The 21233-nt window shown below is 38.6% G+C and overlaps 1 protein-coding gene across 4 annotated transcripts in view; it reads left to right on the forward strand.

Annotated features, from left to right (window-relative positions):
- NDNF (neuron derived neurotrophic factor) overlaps positions 1 to 20960 on the forward strand; it is a 43165-nt gene extending 22205 nt beyond the window's left edge. For 2 of the 4 annotated variants that reach the window (XM_049885409.1, XM_049885406.1), the window contains exons 2-4: positions 9152 to 9340; positions 15258 to 15382; positions 16766 to 20960. In XM_049885409.1, the coding sequence (XP_049741366.1) occupies positions 9153 to 9340; positions 15258 to 15382; positions 16766 to 18159 (1707 nt within the window). In that variant the 5' untranslated portion in view covers position 9152 and the 3' untranslated portion in view covers positions 18160 to 20960. Of the gene's footprint in view, positions 1 to 1476; positions 1539 to 6270; positions 6309 to 9151; positions 9341 to 15257; positions 15383 to 16765 lie in introns of all 4 variants that reach the window. The other 2 variants (XM_049885407.1, XM_049885408.1) reach the window with 2 other exon arrangements.
- The last annotated feature ends 273 nt before the right edge of the window (positions 20961 to 21233 follow it).

Here is a 21233-nt window from a genome sequence, read left to right on the forward strand (position 1 = left end):
TGGAAACCTTATGCAGATCCTTGGCGTGTTTTAATTTTACATTGCTTTTTTATACTAATCTAACTTCCTTCCAGAATGAAAGTTGGCAATCATTTAGGGAAGTGGTAGAGGAGGTTGAAATCACTGAGGTTGAAATGCATATGAAAGTCCCTAATCCATAGAGGGAAACCCTGGTGGCGTAGTGGTTAAGAGGTACGGCTGCTAACAAAAAGGTCAGCAGTTCAGATCTACCAGGTGCTCTCTGGGAACCCTATGGGGCTGTTCTACTCTGTCCTACGGCTTTGCTATGAGTCAGAATTGACTTGACGGCGAGTTTTGTTTTTTTAATCCATGGGGTACTGACATAATGAACTCTAAAATGCTCAATAATCATTCCGCTATGTCATGACAGCCTGCATCTAGAAAGCTTCGGCCCATGGGTTCCATGCATGATGCTGGCTTCACTTTGTTGGGCTAGGTAGGAGTTACCACATATCAACTTCCCTCTAAGGCTATGGTGCTAACCTAGCATGTGCCAGAGACCAGTCTTTACCCCAAACAGCTGAAGGAAAATGACAGACCAGGATCCATTTACTTCCACCTGCCTTATTTTTCTTTTTTCACATATGGAAATGGACAAGTCATAATATATTTCCCTGAAGTTTTCAACCATAAAAAAATATATATATTATATATAATATATTTCCCTCAAGTTTTCAACCATAAAAAAAAGCAGAGAATATTTCTGGATTTATAATACCTACCAATTCACTTGTCAACATTTTTATTGTTTGCAAAGGGCAACAAAACAAAAACAGCTTTTCGGAACTCAACTATATTTATCGCCTAATTTCTGCCTTGAGGGGATCTGTACATCTAAGCTGGCATGTGGCGGGCATTCTAGTTTTAAAGTCCTCAGGCCTCCTTCGCTCACTGAGGGGGTTGTGGCAGACACAGGAGCCCTTCCCTCCACCAATGCTACATTTGTTTTCTTTACGGCTAGATCAGATGCTTCAGATTCATTATCAGATGTAGCATGGACCAGTCAAATAAAAACAAATGCCCTTGAGTTTAAAAATAGAAGTGAAAAAGACTAAATATTTGTACTTAAAAAGGAAAAGAAAATAACAGAAATCTCTGTGGCAGACCATTCCTTAAAATTATCCTCACTAAATTATAATCATGCACTTTCCACTCTCTGTTATTAAACATTAAACATTAGATTTCATTTATTCCAGATGGATTCGCTTCAAGTAAATTCAGAATACCCATCCTTCTTTTTTGGTTATTGTAAATTTATTTGAAGTTTGTGGCCAGCACATGATTGGGCACACCGGTAGTTTTTTAAGTGAATTCTAATGACACATTTTTTTTTTAATTTTGTATTTTATGTGGCATATCGATACTGATGAATCTGATCTTATTAAGTTTTATGACATATAATGCCTATATGAGCTTGATGACATTTTTTACAAAATATTCATATGTTTCTGAAAGGAATTTGCAGGACCTCGGTTGGTGGTGGAGGTGTGGAGGAAATTGTTTTGATCGTATTTCAGGTAGGTTGTTGTTGGCTACTGTACTGAGCAATCTAGAATGCTGAGGAAGGTCACTATGCCTTGAGTTTATATCATGCCTTCTACTCAGAGAGCCTTGGACAGTTACATGAAACCCTGAAGGTTTTTATTTGCCAGATTTGCAAATTCCTTACGTTAGTGAGATAATATAACTAACCAGCAGTCTGTAAATATTAAAAGCAGGCTTTTTAGTGGTTTGACATACTTCCCTACTCTTAAAAAAAATTAAAAAAATAAAGACTCTTAATTAGGATTGGTGGTAAAATCCATTTAATATACTTTTTAAAGTGGTTTTTAAAAAACCAACGTATTTTATTTGCACAATTTAAAATGATCTATTTTCACTACCTGAATCAGTGTTTTAACAAAGATTGATAAATTGTCAATCGTCTGTAATGGAAGGATAAACTTTGCAAAATGAGCTCATAAAGCATCACCCGAGTGCAGACACCTGGAGGAAGTTTTATACTTTTAGGCATTTTGTGTCCTTGGGGTGACGGAGATCATCCTGGGTGTTTTGTTGATACACTGACAAGTTATTCAAGTTCCCTTTAAGTTTTTCTTTATTTACCGCTTGACCATTGTACACTTGATGAGAATTTCCACAGGTTTGTGGAAAATATATGCACCAGGTCAGTTTGACCATTTATCTTAACCACACTAAAAGCTCCATAGAGGAGTCCTGGTGGGGCAGTGGTTAAGCACTGTGCTGCTAATTGAAAGGCCAGCAGTTCAAACTCACCAGCCGCTTTGCGGGAGAAAGATGTGGCCATCTGCTTCTGTAAAGATTACAGCTTTGGAAGCCCTGTGGGGCAGCTCTGCTCTGTCTTATGTGGTTTATAGTGTCACTATGAATTGGAATCCACTTGATGGCAATGGCTTTGTTTTGCAGAGGGTTTGTTTTCTTTAAAGGCCCCGTAGAATGAAAATTATTGCTGAAAGTAATTTCTTACAATTATTTGTACACTTTCGGTTATCCATCGTCTGCCCCACTTCCTACCCTTCACCAAACAACAAAAAAACGGAGCTGTAGCTTCTTACCTATTTTTCGATCTGTTCTTTAAAACCAGCCTTCAATCTGTTCAGTATAGTCATACCCCTCCCACTTTCCCTAGATACCGGAATAGAGAGGGGAAGCAGAGAAGCTCAGTTGAGAAGGTAAAGGAAATGAGTCATCAGTGAGAGATGCAACCCCAGTCATCATTAGTCCTAAAACATTAAAAAGAAAACTACTCTTGTTGAGCTTCAGTGTTTACTGGCTTACCAGAGAGGGGAGCAGCAAACATTCCCTTTTTATATTTACAAGGCTCTGTGTTTAGAACCATTGCTTATTTACCTTAACACTAACACCAACTGATTGGACTTCACATAACGGTTCTAAATACTTTGATATACGTGTGTGTGTGTACATATATATAACAAGTTAGATAAATTATATTTAAACTTATATTCTTTGCACACCCAAATCTTCTCTACCTTTGTAATTGCAGAACACATAGTTAATCTTTGGACAATTATATTTCACAGAAAAAAAAACAATTTCTCCTTTAGCCTGAGACATACTGACATATTCCAAAGGATAAAACTCTCTCCCATGACCAATAATTCATCTTCCAAGGACTGAGGTATATCAAACCATTAGGTCATCTTTGTGTATGCGTGTGTGTGTGTGTGTGTGTGACTTCAGTTTCGGCAGGATCCAAAACTGTCAAATATGAAGAAGGCTTTTGGCAACCTGAACAATATCCGAGGTTTAGATTATCATGTACATGCTTCATTCATCAGAGCTGTCCAATCAAAACAGTCAAAGTCAATCTTCACAGTGGTTGAATAGAACCATCCAGTTCTTCTGGGTTGGGACTAAATGTACAATCAAGTTGATTGTTACACCTTGTAAAATAAAACTATTTGGGATCATCCTAGCAACTTTCTATTTCTTTTTGAATTACAGCCTTGATTGTGGAATGAAAGAGAGGAAGATTTCTTCTCTTACAGGCGTGTTTCTTAGATTATCCACCAGATGCCCACGAAAATAGCAATCATGCTGAAAGAAATGTTCTTAATTTAAAGTTTAAATCTAGATAAGCTTTGGATACCTAGAAATAACAAAAAGAAATGAGAGGAAAAGTTATACCATTAGAGGGCACTTTTGTAATCTTAGAAGAAAAGTCTGTTCTTATTGACTGGACTACCTGAGGCTTAGTCTTCAGAAGAAAGTCTTTTCAGCTGTTTATTTAAAGTAACTAATTCTTCAGCTGAATGTTCGAGAGAGAACATTTTATTTGTAGGAAAAAGAACCTATAAAACCTCAAAATCACCATTTAAAGAATATTTCAGTAAGGTTTCAATTTTTGATCAGTGAATATAAAGTATAAGAAAAAAATGAGTAAGTTTTTTTCCAACAATAGTTTAATGTTATCAGATAAAAATGATTTCTATTTTGAAAACCATAATCTGGCAAAATATAAAATCCTGGTTTTTGGGGTCACACTAACTTCCAAAACTTTTCTGAAAAGTGTCTGGTTTTCCCATAAATTGATGTGGCAATTAAGATGGTTTACACTGTTTCACAGAGAAAAAAAAAAAATGACCTGATATAATTTACATTGGAAAAATAAGACAATTTTTATAAAGAAAGCAAAAAATCTTGGAAAAGATCTATTATTGGTGGTAATATAAATAAAATTGTCCACCTGATCCAGTAAAGTGCCTAAGCCAGTAAAATAATTTAATAAGTGAAAGCTTAGCACAGAAGACTGTGAAAGTTTGAGATTTTATCCTTCTTGAAAGCTAACATGTTAGGCTGCCGTAGTTTCATGAATTCTAGTAGAAGGCATAAGGAGCTCTGGAGGCACAGTGGTTAAGCACTTGACTGCTAACCAAAAGGTTGGCAGTTCAAACCCACCAACCACTCCAAGGGAGAAAGATGTGGCAGTCTGCTTCCATAAAGATTACCCAAACCCAACCCACTGATGTCAAGTCGATTCCCACTCATAGTGACCATACAGGACAGAGTAGAACTGCCCCCAAAGAGTTTCCAAGGAGCACCTGGTGGATTTGAACTGCTGACCTTTTTGGTTAGCAGCCCTATCATTTAATCCCTATGCCACCAGTGTTTCCTCCATAAATATTACAGCCTTGGAAGTCCTATAGGGCAGTTCTACTCTGTCCTATAGAGTCGCTATGAGTCAGAATCCACTCGACAGCAATCAGAAGACGTGAGACTCGTCCTGTGTCAGAGACCAAGGACTTTATCACTCACAGCAACAACCAAACCAAAAACCAAACCCACTGCCGTCGAGTCGATTCCGACTCATAGCTACCCTATAGGACAGAGTAGAACTGCCCCAGAGTTTCCAAGGAGCACCTGGCAGATTTGAACTACGCCACGAGGGTTTCCACAGGAACAACAGCATCCCCATTATAATTTTCTTCTGCTGGTTCCCTGAGTCCCAGTTTCCACAGCATGATGTGAAGAGGGCTTTTTATAATGGGTGGTAATCATGCCTGCTGTTTGCTCCAGAGGGAGACATTGTCTTCCAAGAGTGTTCCATACACACACATTCTTAGCCAGATAAACTGGAGCACAAGCAACCATTGCTTCTGCTCCTAAGGTACTCAAAAATACACACATGAGAACCAAGGAAAATTGTCTCCCAACGCTTGTTCTCCATAATCTTATAATCCAAAGTTATTTAGTTCACTAAGTAGAAATTGCTAAATATAACTGACATGTTCTTGGGTAGCGCAAATGGTTAAGTACTTGGCTGCTAACCCAAAGGTTGGTGGTTCAAATCTACCCAGAGATGCCTTGGAAAAGAGGCTTGGTGATGTACTTCCAAAAAATCAGCCATTGAAAACCCTATGGAGCACAGTTCTACTCTCTAACGTGGAATTGCCATGAATTAAATTGACAGCAACTGGTTTAAGAAGCTGATGTGGACATTATATAATCATCAGATTTACCATATTTGTTTTAAGTCACATGATGAATAGCTCATATTTCTCACATTATATAGTATTTACTAAGTGACCTTACCTGTCCAAGTCTTATTTTTTTTAATGAGAAAAATAACAGTGTCTACATCACAGAGTTGTTGTTAGCATTATATAACATAATACATAGAAAACACCTAAGAGAGTGCCTGGCATATAGCATGCACACAGAATTATTGTGTTGTCGTTCTCTCAAAAATTAATCTATTATAACTACTTGACTTAACTAAAGAGAAAGCTCTTTCCAAGGTCAGTTGGGGATGCTGGGAAAATTCCCACCAATCATAGCTAGCTAATTCTCTGACTCCAGGGTTGATCTTAATATCTCACCTCTCCTGGGGTGTTGGGCAATTTGTCTGGCTCATTTGTACGGTGGCAGTAGGAGATTGACAGCTTTATGGGCAAGCAGGAAGCCTGATGACGCAAGGCTGTCTTTGAGTGATTCTAGGGTAAATATGCCTGAGTATCTCAGACTCAAGTGCTGCCCTGGCACATTTGCTCCAAGTTCCTAATAAGTATTAAAAGTCAAATCCTAACATTTTCTGAAGAAACATTTTTTATTGTCTGGCCTCTTAAGCTCGCAAGAGGTAAAGATTTGGGGATGTTACTGCAAAGAGAAGTAAACTGAATATGGTTTATTGTGTTGAAATAATGAGTATTTCTAAACAGGGACATTATATCAAATTCCATTCAGATTTTCCATTCCTTTTATCCGCAGGTGGTGCAGTCGTTAAGAGCTCTCCTGCTAACCAAAAGGTCAGCAGTTTGAATCCACCAGCCACTCCTTGGAAACCCTATGGGGCAGTTGTAGCCTGCCCTGTAGGGTTGCTATGAGTCGGAATTGACTCTATGGCAACAGGTTTGGTTTGGGGTTTTTATTACCCCAGGAAGAAAGGTACCAGAGAGGAAGGATTGGGAGTAGCTGGTACTGGGGCCTGGGGACCACAGTGGTGGGGGACATCTAGGTCACTTGGTATAACAAAGTTTATTAAGAAAATGTTCTGCATCTCACTTTGTTGAGTGACATCTGGGGTCTTAAAAGCTTGTGAGCAGCCATCTAAGATACATCGATTGGTCCCATCCCACTTGGAGCAACTGAGAATGAGGGAAATATTAGCCCCAAGGGCTAAAGGACCACATGAATCAAAGACTCCACCAGCCTCAAACCAGAAGAAGTAGATGGTGCTCAGCTACCACCAATGACCACACTAATAGGGAACACAACAGAGAGTCCTGGAAAGAATAGGCAAAAAATGTAGAACAGAACTCAAATTCACGTAAAATGATCAGATTTAATGGTCTGACAGAGACTGGAAGAACTCCCAAAACTATGGCCCCCGAAAGCTTTGTTAAACTAGAGCTGAAACCATTCTGGAAGTCCATTCTTCAGACAAAGAATAGACAGAACTATAAAACAAAAAAGTAATACGTGTGAGGAATGTGCTTCTTAGCTCAGTCAGGTCTATGAGACCAAATGGGAAGCCCCTGTCCGAAAGCAAGATGAGAAGGCAGGAAGGGACAAGAACTGATTGAATGGACATAGTGAACCTGGGATGGAAAGGGAGTGTGCTGTCACGTTGTGGGGATTGCAACTAATGTCACAAAAAAAGTGTATAAATTTGTGTGTGAGAAATTAACTTCAGGCATACAATTTTACCTAAAGCACAATAAAAAAAAAAAAAAAGCACCTAAATGTAAAAACTCTATGGATCTTGATTTTCTTTAAGTAGGTTAAATCAAAGAAAACAATTCCTTACAGAGTTGTGTAAGTAAAAAAAAAAAAAAATTGATGTGTGTGTGTATATATATATGTATATAGCAAATCCTCATGGAAAGCAAAACTTTTCATTGGCATTTCACATGAAAAGAACTTGCCAGCCTATTGTTGTATCCTTCTCATTGGGAACACTGAGACATGTGGAAGACAGTTTCCTTGACAATCCCCTACAGCAATGTGCAGTAGAAAATGATCCATAATTACGTATAGTCTTTGATAAAAGTTCGTAACAAATGCCAAAATGTCATCCAATAAAAATACTGTGGGAGGTCAAGACAAATAGTCAAACATATACATTTCCAATGGCCTGGCTTAATCTAAGAGTGAGAATCCAAACCCACTTTCAAATATGGTAGAAGTTTATATGGAAATGTTGTGTTGAAGTGTCCGGTGGTCTATATGTAACAACTGTTGCTGTTTAGTTAGGTGCTTGAGAAAGCTGGCTCCCAATCAGAGCAACCTTATGTATAACAGAATGAAACGTCGCCTGGTCCTGCACCATTTTCACAGTCATGGCTGTTTGAGCCCATTGTTGCAGCCACTGTGTCAATCCATCTCATTGAGTGCCTCCGTCTTTTTCACTGACTCTCTGTTTTACCAGGCATGATGTCTTTCTCCAGGGTTTGCTCCCATCCCCCAAACCCCCATCCAATGACATGTCCAAAGTTAGTGATACAAGGTCTCACCATCCTGGCATCTAAGGAGCATTCTGGTGGTACTTTTTCCAAGACAGATTTATTTGCGTTTCTGGCAGCCCATAGTATATTCAGTATTCTTCCCCCAAACCACAATTTGAATATGTCAATTCTTCTAAAGTCTTCCTTTTTCATTGGCCAGCTTTTGAATGCATATGAGGCCACTGAAAATTGGCTTAAGTCAGGCACACCTTGGTCATCAAAGTGACATCTTTGCTTTTTAAACACTTTTAAGAGGTCTTTTGCAGCAGATTTGCCCAGTGCAATAAGTCAATTGATTTTGACTGCTACTTCATGGGCATTGAGTGTTAATACAGGAAGAATGAAAACCTTGACAACTTCAGTTTGTCATTTATCTTGATGTTGTTTTTTGGTCCAGTTGTAAGGATTTTCATTTTCTTTATGTTCAGGTGTAATCCATACTAATGGCTATAGTCTTTTAGATATCAACAAATAACTCATCTTGTGATTTTGGACTAATTCCTTAACCTATGAGGATGTCGAACTTCCCAATCTCTAAAAATATCTTATTTATGAGAACTGGATCTTGGAAATATGTATTATACAATATCCATAGTATAATCCTTTGTCAAATTTTAAGGAAAAATTAAATAATTGTACAGTCATAATTTTATGGCTCTCAGTGGTCTTTATGATTTATGTTAAGTATAATAATAGTTCAAACATATCAACAGTTAGTAACTTGATTATTGAGCAATGATTCCAACCAACTACTGGCATAACTTTTATAACCGTTGAAAGAACTGACTCGAAGTACTTATTTTCATGCAAGCTGTGAGACACGGTTGTAAAGTTGTCTGCAGTGACCATCTAGGCTTCCTCCATGATGAAGGGGGAATTTTCTCTGTAAATATCCAAGAATTCTTCATTTCAAAATCTTTCTAACATCTGGAATTCTTGGAATTCATCTCAACTTCATGAAATCTTTTGAAGAAAAAAAAAAATCCCGGAAAGATGCCTTCAAGATCCTGTGCATGTATCCAAGATACCTGATACATCTCTAAGTTCCTGTCAAAACTAAGATAGTGCAGCACTTTAGAAAGTTTGCAACTTGTTCAAGTGTCTGCCTGCAGAGCTAATGTGAGCAACTGTTTCCGTTGTCCTAGGATGGTGCTGCTTCACTGGTGTTTGCTGTGGCTGCTATTACCACTCAGCTCAAGGACCCAGAAGTTTCCTACTCGAGATGAGGAACTTTTTCAAATGCAGATCCGGGACAAAGCATTTTTTCATGATTCGTCTGTAATTCCAGATGGAGCTGAAATTAGCAGTTATCTCTTTAGAGACACACCCAAAAGGTATGCTCCCTTCAGTACTTTCTGGGACCATCGCACTCTTAAAGGATATCTCCAAAAAAGGAAGTAACTTTTTAGATTTAGTTTGGGTAATTTGAAAATCAACCTATGAATAGTATTATCTATTTTCTCTAAGTAAGAGAAAAATGGTAGTGCCACTACTAGTCATTAAATAGAGGCTACTTGAGTCTTTCTATTGTGATCTCCTTTCGGGTGTGTGGGCAATACTTGCATTTCTTATATTTTAGAATGATTGTTTTCTTATTTTGGGGACAGGAGGAAATATCTAAGAAGAACTATGTAGAATTAAAATGAAATTAATTGAATACGTATGATTCTTTAAGGCTCTGTATTAAGTTTCATAAGGATAACATTTCTTTAATATGATCAGATTCTGAGAGAATAAAACCAAACAGTGATAAAAACTGGCTGTTAAGATCAACAATAACAAAGGGACCTGGTGCTCTAAATCCCTTGCATTTAGTGGCCCAGTCATATCATCCTCGGGTCAGATTGGGTAATACTAGATGATCAGTTTTCCTATTTTGACTGAGGTGATCTATTGTTGGGATATCATTTCAGCACTGCCAGAATGAAATGATTTCCTTTTGTTTAAATGGATGCAATAGATTAGGAACTGATATGTCAATAACATAAAATACTTATGAATCTGTAAATGATTTTCTTAAGAATGAAAGCAAAAATATAAAAATGATTACACTGAAGGAACTTGATGCCCTAGCCCTTGCTAAGGTTGAATCTGTGAAATCAGGAAAGGATATATGAGGCAGTCCTAATATTTCAAATCAGCCTTAAATATCAGCTGAACTCTCACTGAACACATTTTGCTTTTCGTATAACTTTGTCTCTTGAAATTTTTGAGTGAATCAAGTCAAATTAAAATTTTTCTTCAGAAAGCACTTTGATTTCTCAGATGTGCTTGCTTCTGGTTCATTAGCTACAATATTCCACATGATATATTCATATCACTTAATCAAATAAATAGTTTTCCCGTCGTCTTCCAGTCTGTCAAAAATTAAATAAGCTTTGGTTCCAAGAGTTGTCTTAAAAACTACATTGCATTTTTTCCCTTCAAAACAACATTATAAAAAAAAACTCAACATTTCCTCTCTCCCTTCCTCCCTCCCTTCCTCCTTATTTCTTTCATTCGTCCATTCTTTCTTTTTGTCTTTTTTTTTTTACATATACTTTTTGGGATCCTTAGTTTCCACAACTGGATGAACAGTTAACTTATACAAAAGAATTGCAGCCACTTAGAGAACCATCATGTCTGGAGGTGAGATGTGCAATTGGAATCACACAGAGACATTGTTGTATTACAGCTAAAGATGAACTCCCAGATAAAGTCCAGCAGCAGCTGTAGAAAAAGACAATTAACAAATGCATTAATTATTCTCGTGTTTATACATAAATTCCATTGGCCAAAGTTCATGGTGTGTTTATCCCTCACTGTAGGCATTCCTGTCTCCCTCATTAGCAAGTAAATACCTTGAGCACATGGGTCATGTCCTATAGACTCTGATTGCCACCCTTTTCCATGAGTGCTTTCTACATGGGAGACAATAAAAGTTTGTTAAATTGTTCAAGTTTTTTCATGTTAATCATTTAGCCCTAATCATAAGTGCTTCCACTTGAAAATTTTGACCTAGAGGGACTCCCCGATGTCTTAAATGTGCAATAATTACCTTGCAAGCATTGTTTTATTGGTTTTGGTCACTTTTGGCCTGTTTTTAAGTTATTAAGACACAGTTGCTTACTTTGAGAAATGAACTACTTATTTGTTCAAAACGAGGAGAGAAGGTAACAGAGAACTTTCACCTTGTTCAGTTCTGCTTTGGCTTCAGTTAACTATGCTGCCCACATAAAAACCAACAAAAAACAAAGCAAAAAGTTTTGAACACTTTTCTTTTATACTTACAAGATGCTAAATAAATTACTTTATTGTGACTGTTTCTTTGTAATATGAATCAGTTCAGTCGTCTTGCCTGTGGCAAATATCTCTCGTACAACCTGGCCTAAGAAACACAATTCTGCTCTCCAAGAAGTAGACTGAATTGGAAATTAAACCATCCGACACCTCTCTTTATGGATATTTATTGTACATAAAACTTCCCTTGCAGTAAACAATTCAATCATCTAGTTATTTTGTCTGGATGATTGTCTAACTTCACTATTTATGAACAAGTTGCTTTTGCTTTTGTAGGGTCTTTATTTGTTCTCCCATTACTCTCCTCCTACCCCCCATCTCCAAACTTCATCTTTAAATGGTAAGGTGGGGGAGGGGGGAGAAGTACTTATTTCCTCCATTCAGGTTCCATATCTTCAGATAGAAATAATTCTAGGTGTGAGTATCCTCAGACTACAACGATAAGGTTCGTGTTAGGATTCTTAGGGTCTATTCATTGATTTAGTAATGCATTCATTCAAAAAAAAAAAGAAACACTAATCAAGAATCTACTACATGTGGATATCTGTGCTAAATGCTGGAAATACAAGGACACAGAAAATGAACCTGAAAAAGGCCATGCGGGGAAAATGATATTAATCAAATAATAACCCAGATTTATAGCTATGAATTGTGATAAGTGCCCAAACTTGAAAAGCAAAGGACACTCTGAGAGTATATAAGAGAACTTGATCCAGAATGAGGAATCAGAAAGGGCATCCCTGAAGAAGTGAAATTTAAATAAACAGGTATTAATTAAGAGGAGGGGACAAGGGGTATAATTCAGGCTTAGAAAAAACATCCAAAGGCTCTAAATTGGGGTGAAATCTGGGAAACAAGAGAAGTCCTATGTGATTAGAGCACAAAGCAAAGCAGATAGTGACATGACAGGGGCTGGTGAGGTTTTTTTTTTTTTTTTTGGTGAGGTAGACAGGGGCTCCATCACTGAGGAAGTTTCAGGCGATGTAAAGTATTGAGGACTGTATCCCAAAAGCAATCTAAAGCCATGAGGGGGTTCTCATCACTTATAATAAATTGCTTTAATAAAAGTTCACTCTTGCTACAATGTAAATAATGATTTGGAGGTGGTTAATATGGATGTGTAGGAAACAGCTATTCATTAATTCAACAAATATTTACTGAGAATTATTTTAGGCTCTGAAGCTACATCAATGAACCAAAGGCCCTGCCCTCTTGAAGCTTTCATTCTAGCTGGGGGTGATGGAAAAAATAAAAAAGTAAACAACAAAATATATAATATGTCAGGTAGTTTGATAAGTGCATAGAAGAAGAATGAGATGGAGTAAAAGAAAGCTTCCTGGGTAGGAAAGTGATATTACATAAAGGGCCGGAGTTGGTCTATTACATCCTTGAAGAGAAAGCTGATGGAGGTGACATAGCAAGAAAGGTCAACATCTGGAGGAAGAGTATATCAGGTAGAGGAACAACAAGTGCAGACACCCTGAGGCAAGAGTACAGTATACCTAATAGGTTCCAAGACAGCAAGGAGCTGAACTAAGGAAGGAAAGAATGGGAAGAAATGACTTAAGGGATTTGGTTGGGGGACCAAACATGAAGGGTCTTATAGGACATTGCGAGTTCTGTGGCTTTTACTCTGAGTGTATGAGAAGCTCTTGGAGGGCTTTGAGCAAGGGGGAGTGGTGTGTTCTGACCTGGAATCACTCTTCCCGGAAAGGGGAGATTAAACTAAGGCAGGCAGAGGTGGAAGCAGGGACACCAGTCAGCAAGCTGTTACAATACTCAAGAAATCATGATGACTTGGATCAGGTGAAGTGGTATGAAGTAGTAGATTCTGGATATGTTTTAAAAGTGGAGCCAAAAGTGTCTGTTGATTCATTAGATGTGGAGTAGAAGGAAAGAAAAAGTCAAGAATGTCTCTAAATATTTGGCTCATGCAACTATAGGGGTTGGCAAGTCCCAAATCTGTAGGTCAGGCAGCAGGCTGGAGACCTCTGCTGGCTCACGTGATTACAGGGGCTGGCAAATCCAAAATCTGCAGGTCAGACAGCACACTGGAGACTTCTGCAGGCTTACATCCCAGAAACAGGAGGCCAGGCAACAAGAAGAGTGTGGAGTCAAGAGAGAAGGAGCTTTGCCAGAACCTCCATTTATATACTGGAGAAAGGCCACATCCCCAAGGAAACTCCCTTTTCAACTGATAGGCTGGTCACATAAGATCACATCATGGATGGGGATTATATTATATTACAGTATGGAAGAGAAACCAGTCTAGTATCTGCCAAACCACTGAGAATCATAGTCTAGCCAACTTGACACATAACACCAACCATCACACTGAACAACCGGATGCCTGGAGGCGTCGTTTACTGAGAAGGGATAGACTGCAGAAGAAGCCGATTTCTGAGGGAAGAACCAGAAGTTTGGAGTGCCTATCTTAAGTCTGAAATTCCCCTTACTGTCCAAGTGAGGATGGTAAGAAGATAGTTGGACATATGCTTCTGGAATTTAGGCACCAGTTCAGGCTGACGATTTGAATTTGGAAATTGTTAACAGACAGGGGATTTGAAGCCATGAGCTTGATGAGATCACCCAGTTAGTGAGTATGGGAGGAAAAGAGACATCCAAGCACAGCCCCTGGCTCACCACAGGGGTTAGAGGTTGGGGAAGTGAGAAGGAACCAGCAAAGGTGCTGTCAAGGGAGAAGGCTGTGGTGGTCAGTTTGGACAGCGTGGTGGTGACGGATATGCAGAGAATAGAGAGGTAGGAGTTACTCAGGAAACAGAATCTATGAGAAGTCAAACCTACTTAACTTTTTGCCCATGAAACTAATGAGCAACTCCGGGCTTGCCAGAACTGGAATCATTATTTCCTTGTTTGCAAGATTATAGACTTTGAAAGATAATTAAATGAAATCATTTTAGTTATCCAGAGTAAGAATATACAGGATTGTTATAGTTAGGCAATGTTTTTATTCACCTTAAAAAGCCTTTTGAGGCATAGAAAAAAAGTCTGAAGGGAAAACATAGAGCAAACATGCTTTGATTTTTTAAATTTTGTTTTAAAATCGTTGTTAGCTGCCGTGAAGTTGATTATGACTCATGGTCACCCCATGTGTGCCAAATAGAACTTCTCCATAGAGTTTTCAAGGCCATGACCTTTTGGAAGCAGGTCACCAGGCCTGTCTTCCAAGGCAACTGTGTGTGTGTTCAAACCACCAACCTTTTGGCTAGCAGTCCAGTGCTTAACTGTTTGCCCCATGCAGGGACATCTTAAAATCATTAAGTTATTTAATTCAACAGAAAATCTTAGTGACAGAGAAAGGGTAGGGAAATATATCTTCCCACTGAGTAATATAGTGATCGAAAACTATTTCTCCAATAATGAGTAGATACCTTTTTCCAAAAATATACAAAACAGTAAAGCTGTGAATAAACATCATCAGTGTAGTCTTGCATTAATATTTTGCAATGTGAATATGGTGTTATTTTGCCAGAGACCAACAAGCATTTTTGGACTAGTTTGCTGTGAAAATGACATTTTTTGAAATAGTCAGTGACTATGTCACAGTACTCTCAGAGGTACCTTACGAATATCACTAAATTTAAGGGGAAAAAAATGATACCCGTAGTGCAGCAAACCTGGAAATTTGGCTGGGTTTGTGGCTTGCTTTGTCATGGCATGACCTGTGTTAAATAACACCAAAACCCAGGAGTGTGTTGATTCCTGACTCAAAATACTCTCAGTTCAATGTCTTTTTATTATTTCACACTATGTTGATGATAAATCTGGCTTCAGGACCTTGGGCTATTGAACTTCCACAGCTAATGCTTAAATGTCATGATTTGTGTCAAATAACCAGTTTGGTTCTCTGTTAAATGAATAAAAATTAAAACCAAATGATTTACGTAGTAAGTCTTGATTCTGAGTATTGAAATGAATCGTGTTGGTCTGAACTGATCCACTCTCCCACAGGTATTTCTTTGTGGTGGAAGAAGACAATACTCCATTATCAGTCACGGTGACTCCCTGTGATGCACCTTTAGAATGGAAACTGAGCCTCCAGGAGCTGCCAGAGGAGGCTAGCGGGGAAGGCTCAGGTAAGAAGCAGGATAGACCTGGCCCCAGGCCTTTGAATAGATGGTCAATAGTTTTATGAAACATACAACCTTCCGTTAGTAAGAAAAAGCAGCAAAGATGCACAGGTGAAGTTGGAGATTTTGAGGGAAATGGAGAATGGCTTTAGATGACAGTGATCTTAGTAAAAAGGGTAGGAGAGACAGGTATGAGGACTACTGAAGGACTGAGAAGAAGGCGACAGGTTTGGAATAGCCTTTATGCTTGTGGTTTGCAATCTTGCCTGAGCATTGGAATCACCTATGGGGCTTTAAATGCCACTGATGCCTGGATTCCACCCTTTGAGATTCTGATGTAATTGTCGTGGGGTGCAGTGTGGGCCCTGGAACTTTTCTAACCTCCCTTGGTGATTCTAATATGTACCCAAGGTTAGGAACCTCTGATCTATGGGGAACAAAGGGTAGAAACAAAGAGAGGAGCAATGGGGCATTGATCAGCAATGAAAGGCCAGGGTGAGGAGAAAATCAGTAACAGGAATGGGTTAGGCATTTAAAGAAGATACAGGTCGTGGGAAGCAAATAACAAGATACAAGGGTAATGACGAGAGTGTATATGAGGCCTTGGAGTGATGCTGCTGTCTTTAGGAAATGAGGGCATTACAGCTTAAAGGTGAAGACTTGACAACAGATGCCATGCAAAAGATGCTAGCAAGCAGCAATACTTGGACCTAAAAATTCCACTGCTTAGACTCTATCCTGAAGAAGTAATTTGAATGCAAAGCTTTACACATATATTAGAGTATTATTTTTTTATAATAGTGAAAAATTGACCCATAGTATTACTGTTGTGTGATAATACTGACCAAAACAGTATTCAAAAATGGGGATTTGCCTGGATACACGTACGCATTAAGTTACAGTGAGAAACAAGAGTGAATAATATTGATCGCATAAAAACATATAAAGGAAAATACTGGATGGAAATAAACCAAAATATTTATACAAGGAGCTGTCTCTGCATAGGAGTCCCTGGATGGCACAAACATTAAACAGTCTACTGCTAACTGAAAGGTTGGCGGCTTGAATCCACGCAGAAGTACCTGGGAAAAAAGGCCTGGCAATGAAAAATCATCCTTCAAAAACCCTATGGAGCACAGTTCTGCTCTGACACACATGGGGTCATTATGAGTCAGAGTCCACTCAACAGCAGCTGGTGGTGGTGGTAGGCTCTGAATAATGAATTAATGGTTGATTTTTTATCTGGTTATTTTTCCCTATTTCCCAATTTTATACAACCAACATGTATAATTTTCATAATGAAGAAAAAATAAGATAATCTTAACAACACAATTTAAGGCTGGTATATATGCCCTGACATGTCACCCATGGTTCTCTTGTGTCTTCTAGGTGATCCAGAACCTCTTGAGCAGCAGAAGCAGCAGATCATTAGTGAGGAAGGCACAGAGTTATTCTCTTACAGAGGCAATGATGTTGAGTATTTTATATCGTCTAGCTCTCCATCTGGTTTATATCAGTTGGAGCTTCTTTCAACAGAGAAAGATACACATTTCAAAGTGTATGCCACTACAACTCCAGAGTCAGATCAACCATACCCTGAATTGCCTTATGACCCAAGAGTAGATGTCACCTCCCTAGGACGCACCACAGTCACTTTGGCCTGGAAACCGAGCCCCACGTCCTCTTTGCTGAAACAGCCCATTCAGTACTGTGTGGTCATCAACAAAGAACACAATTTTAAAAGTCTCTGTGCAGTGGAAGCAAAGCTGAGTGCGGATGATACTTTTATGTTGGCGCCAAAACCTGGTCTGCACTTCAGCCCCTTTGACTTTGCCCACTTTGGATTTCCTTCATACAATTTGGGTAAAGAACGTGGCTTCCTAGCAAAGCCTTCTCCAAAACTGGGACGTCACATCTACTCAAGGCCCAAGGTTGACATTCAGAAAATCTGCATCGGAAACAAGAACATCTTCACCGTCTCCGATCTGAAACCCGATACGCAGTACTACTTTGACGTCTTTGTGGTCAAGAGCAACAGCAACACGAGCACTGCTTATGTCGGCACCTTCGCCAGGACCAAGGAAGAAGCTAAACAGAAGACAGTTGAGCTTAAAGACGGAAAAGTTACAGATGTATTTGTGAAAAGGAAGGGGGCAAAGTTTCTACGGTTTGCTCCAGTCTCTTCTCACCAAAAAGTCACCTTCTTTATTCACTCTTGCCTAGACGCTGTCCAAATCCAAGTGAGACGGGATGGAAAGCTCCTTCTGTCTCACAGTGTGGAAGGCATTCGGCAGTTTCAGCTTAGAGGGAAACCTAAAGCCAAGTACCTCATCAGACTGAAAGGAAACAAAAAAGGGGCATCCATGTTGAAAATTCTAGCCACCACAAGGCCAAGTAAGCAGTCATTCCCCTCTCTTCCGGAAGATACAAGAATCAAAGCCTTCGACAAGCTCCGTACCTGTTCTTCCGCCACTGTGGCTTGGCTAGGCACTCAGGAAAGGAACAAGTTTTGCATCTACAAAAAAGAAGTGGCTGATAACTACAACGAAGACCAGAAGAAAAGAGAACAAAACCAATGCCTAGGACCAGATACCCGGAAGAAATCAGAAAAGGTCCTCTGTAAATATTTCCATAGTCAAAACGTGCAAAAAGCAGTGACCACAGAAACAATCAAAGGTCTTCAGCCTGGCAAATCTTACCTGCTGGATGTTTATGTCATAGGACACGGGGGGCATTCTGTGAAGTATCAGAGTAAAGTCGTGAAAACCAGGAAGCTCTGTTAGTTACCTTGCATAGAGATAGACGTAGAACTCCAGGAGAGACATTAAATCACTTTAAGTATAAACTGGCTACTCCCACAGCTGAGAGAAGTTCTGACCTGCGTTTATACGCTGTAAGGAAAGATCCCAACTTGTGTATATGTATGTTTATGTAAGTAATTGTTGGAGGAGACTTGGCCGAATGTGCCGAAATGGTACCTAGCACACGGCTGATGCCCAGTCGATGTCAGAGGTGGAGGGCATCTCGAAGGAACTGCTGCCCCTTGCTTTGCCACTGCATGAACTGCTTCTAAATTATTTTATTACCTAAAAATTTAAAATATGCCATTCATTGCACACGTCCACAAATGCAAATCATTCCTCCCTATAGATGCTAGGGTATATATAAATTATTTTCTAAAGTCTTGTTTTAAATGTCAGTGTTCCTATGATTGTAAACTATTCAATTCTTCCTGTTAAAGTACAGGTCTAATCTAAGTATTATGAAGTGGACAGCCCTCTAGTCAGTTATATTGCTATTGTAAATTCTTATTTGTTGAGTAAAATGTTTAAATACTGTATGTATCTCCTGTACAAAGTTGACATACATTATATTCATGTACATAAAATTAAAGATATTAGATTATATACGGCTCATTTTCTCAAGCAGCTACCTTGGTGTATTCAACTTCTTTTCTGCCCCTAAAATTGTGTCTGTATGTAATTTGGCACCAAAATTGGCCTAAAGTTACTATGCCATTAGAAGAAGTTGTTAGAATCTGTATTTTGACACTGACTAGGAGCCAGCTATTGTGAGAGCTGAGAAAACTACCATGTACTTGCTTTCAAAGGTTAAGACAAGCCAGACAGTGCAGCTTGAGAAACATACTGTCCTTAACAACCTGAAATACATCACATTTTAAGCATCAATTTCAAGTGCAAAATTCAAATATTCCAAGAATTTTCCATCTGCTTGAATATTAGCAAAATAATTATTTTAATTTCTACAAAAGCAACTTATCAACTACCAGTTAGGCCTGTGGGTAATAATAAGGGGGAAAAAAGTAGCAATCTGCTACTTTTAACTTTGCTTTTTCATTGATTTTTAAAAAATAATTTAGATGTAAGATAAAATTTAGGCAAATAAAAACAGAAACCTTTTATCATGGAAAGACAGTGCACAAAGTGCAGTTTTAGCTGGCTTCATTCTCCATGATCCTATACATAAATCATGAAGTGTAATGAGCGTATTGGACTAAGATTCAGCAAATGTTGATTTTACAATTACCTAAGCTATGTGACTTTAGGCAAATCTGTTGACCGTCCATCATCTCCTTTTCCCATCTGTAAAACTAGGCAGTGATGGGTTTGCACAGGATGGCACTGTAAGTTATCTTCTATTATACGAGGTTGTCTTTTGTAGAATTCTATGATCCTAAATTACCAAGTGCTTCTGTGTCTACAAGTGCGGACTGGTATAATCTGTTAGCCTCTGCACTGTTCCCTGCATGCTGTCTCCACCTTTCATATGGCATGCCTGCATGAGTAGCGTTCCTATGGAGTATAGAATTACTACAGCTAAGGTAGTATAAATGACAGTCCTCACAAAAGGTGTTCTGCTCACCTTAGGGAAAAATACCATGCAACTCCTCAGTGTTAAGGTAGACAAACAACATTGATCACACCCCTACCAAATACTTACGACGTTGGAAAGAATTTAAAAAAAAAAAAAAAATGAACACAATGGGCATGTAACCAACCAAAGTGGAAGAAGAGAGACCTTAAAACTGACAACATCTCAGAGCTCGTATATCTTAAGTTATAAATGGGGTACTGTTGGAAGGAGAGTCAACTTTCTCATATTGTGTGTATATCATTACAGAGCAATGTGCTACATGCGCTGTCACGAATCTAAGCTTTATTGCAGCTTCTGAAGGTGAGGGAGTTAACTCTCAGCTATTTCTTAACGCCTAGGAAACCCTGGGAACCAGGCCAAATCATTTAACCAAGCTTTTACTGTTCAGCCAGCTGTGATGGTGGTTTCTACATAATCTGGATAAATCTGGGAGTTCTTTCATGGCCCCAGTGAAATTTGCCTTCTTAAAATTATAGGCAAATGTGAAAGTTATAGCCCTTATAAAGAAAGGAAAAATCTATGAAAAGTAAAGCTTTCTACTTTACCAGGGCATTTAGATTTTAAGAGTATTAGGTGAACTGAGGACCACGTTAGAAAAACTTGCTCTGAATTAACAAAAGAACTAGAAAATTGCTAATCTGAAAGCACCGCCTCATCTACGTTAAGATCCAAGTTGGCTGTATTGAGAACGTGGCGTTTGAAATCCCAACCGTAACCACAGTGTCACAGAGGAGGGACGAACCTTCGAGGATGTAGTTACCATCTTTATTTTTCAGTTGCAGAAAAAAATTGAAGACCAGAGAAAATTTTTTAAAAATCCTAAAATAAAACCCTCATAATCAGAACATTTGAACAGTGAACGTTAGTCTGACTCTAAAATCATTGTAAGAATGTAAATCACCAATTCTTGGAGGGAAGAGGGGAAGCCGTTACACATTTCATTCTCCAAAAAGGACTGTTTTGTTTTATTTATGATTACAGGGCAAGTTACCCTTTTTTTGCATATATTTTATTGTGTTTTCGGTGAAAGTTTACACAGTAAATTAGGTCCACATTTAACGATCTCTGTACATATTGTTCAGTGACGTTTGTTACATTTTCCACAGTATGTCAACATTCTCTTTATTTCCATTCTGATTGTTCGTTTCCATTAATCTGGCTTCCCTGTCCTCCCCACCGCCCCGCCCACCCCGCCCTTAGTTTCTCATCATTGCTTTAGGGTAAATGTTGACTGTTTGGTCTCATATAGATGATTTTAAGCAACTTATTCTAAAGAATGTGTATGCTACCTATAACTGACAATATCAAACTTGTGAGAAATAATTTTTGTGGTCATTTAGTTATTTTTATAAACACTATTTCTAATCTGGGTTTGCATGCTTACACCAACTTAAGACTGTAAGATCATTAGTCAATTGCTTTCATGATAAAAAAAAAAAAAATTTTTTTTTAAACCCTGTTT

The sequence above is a fragment of the Elephas maximus genome, chromosome 5 (assembly GCF_024166365.1).
Source record: "Elephas maximus indicus isolate mEleMax1 chromosome 5, mEleMax1 primary haplotype, whole genome shotgun sequence".
Taxonomy (NCBI): domain Eukaryota; kingdom Metazoa; phylum Chordata; class Mammalia; order Proboscidea; family Elephantidae; genus Elephas; species Elephas maximus.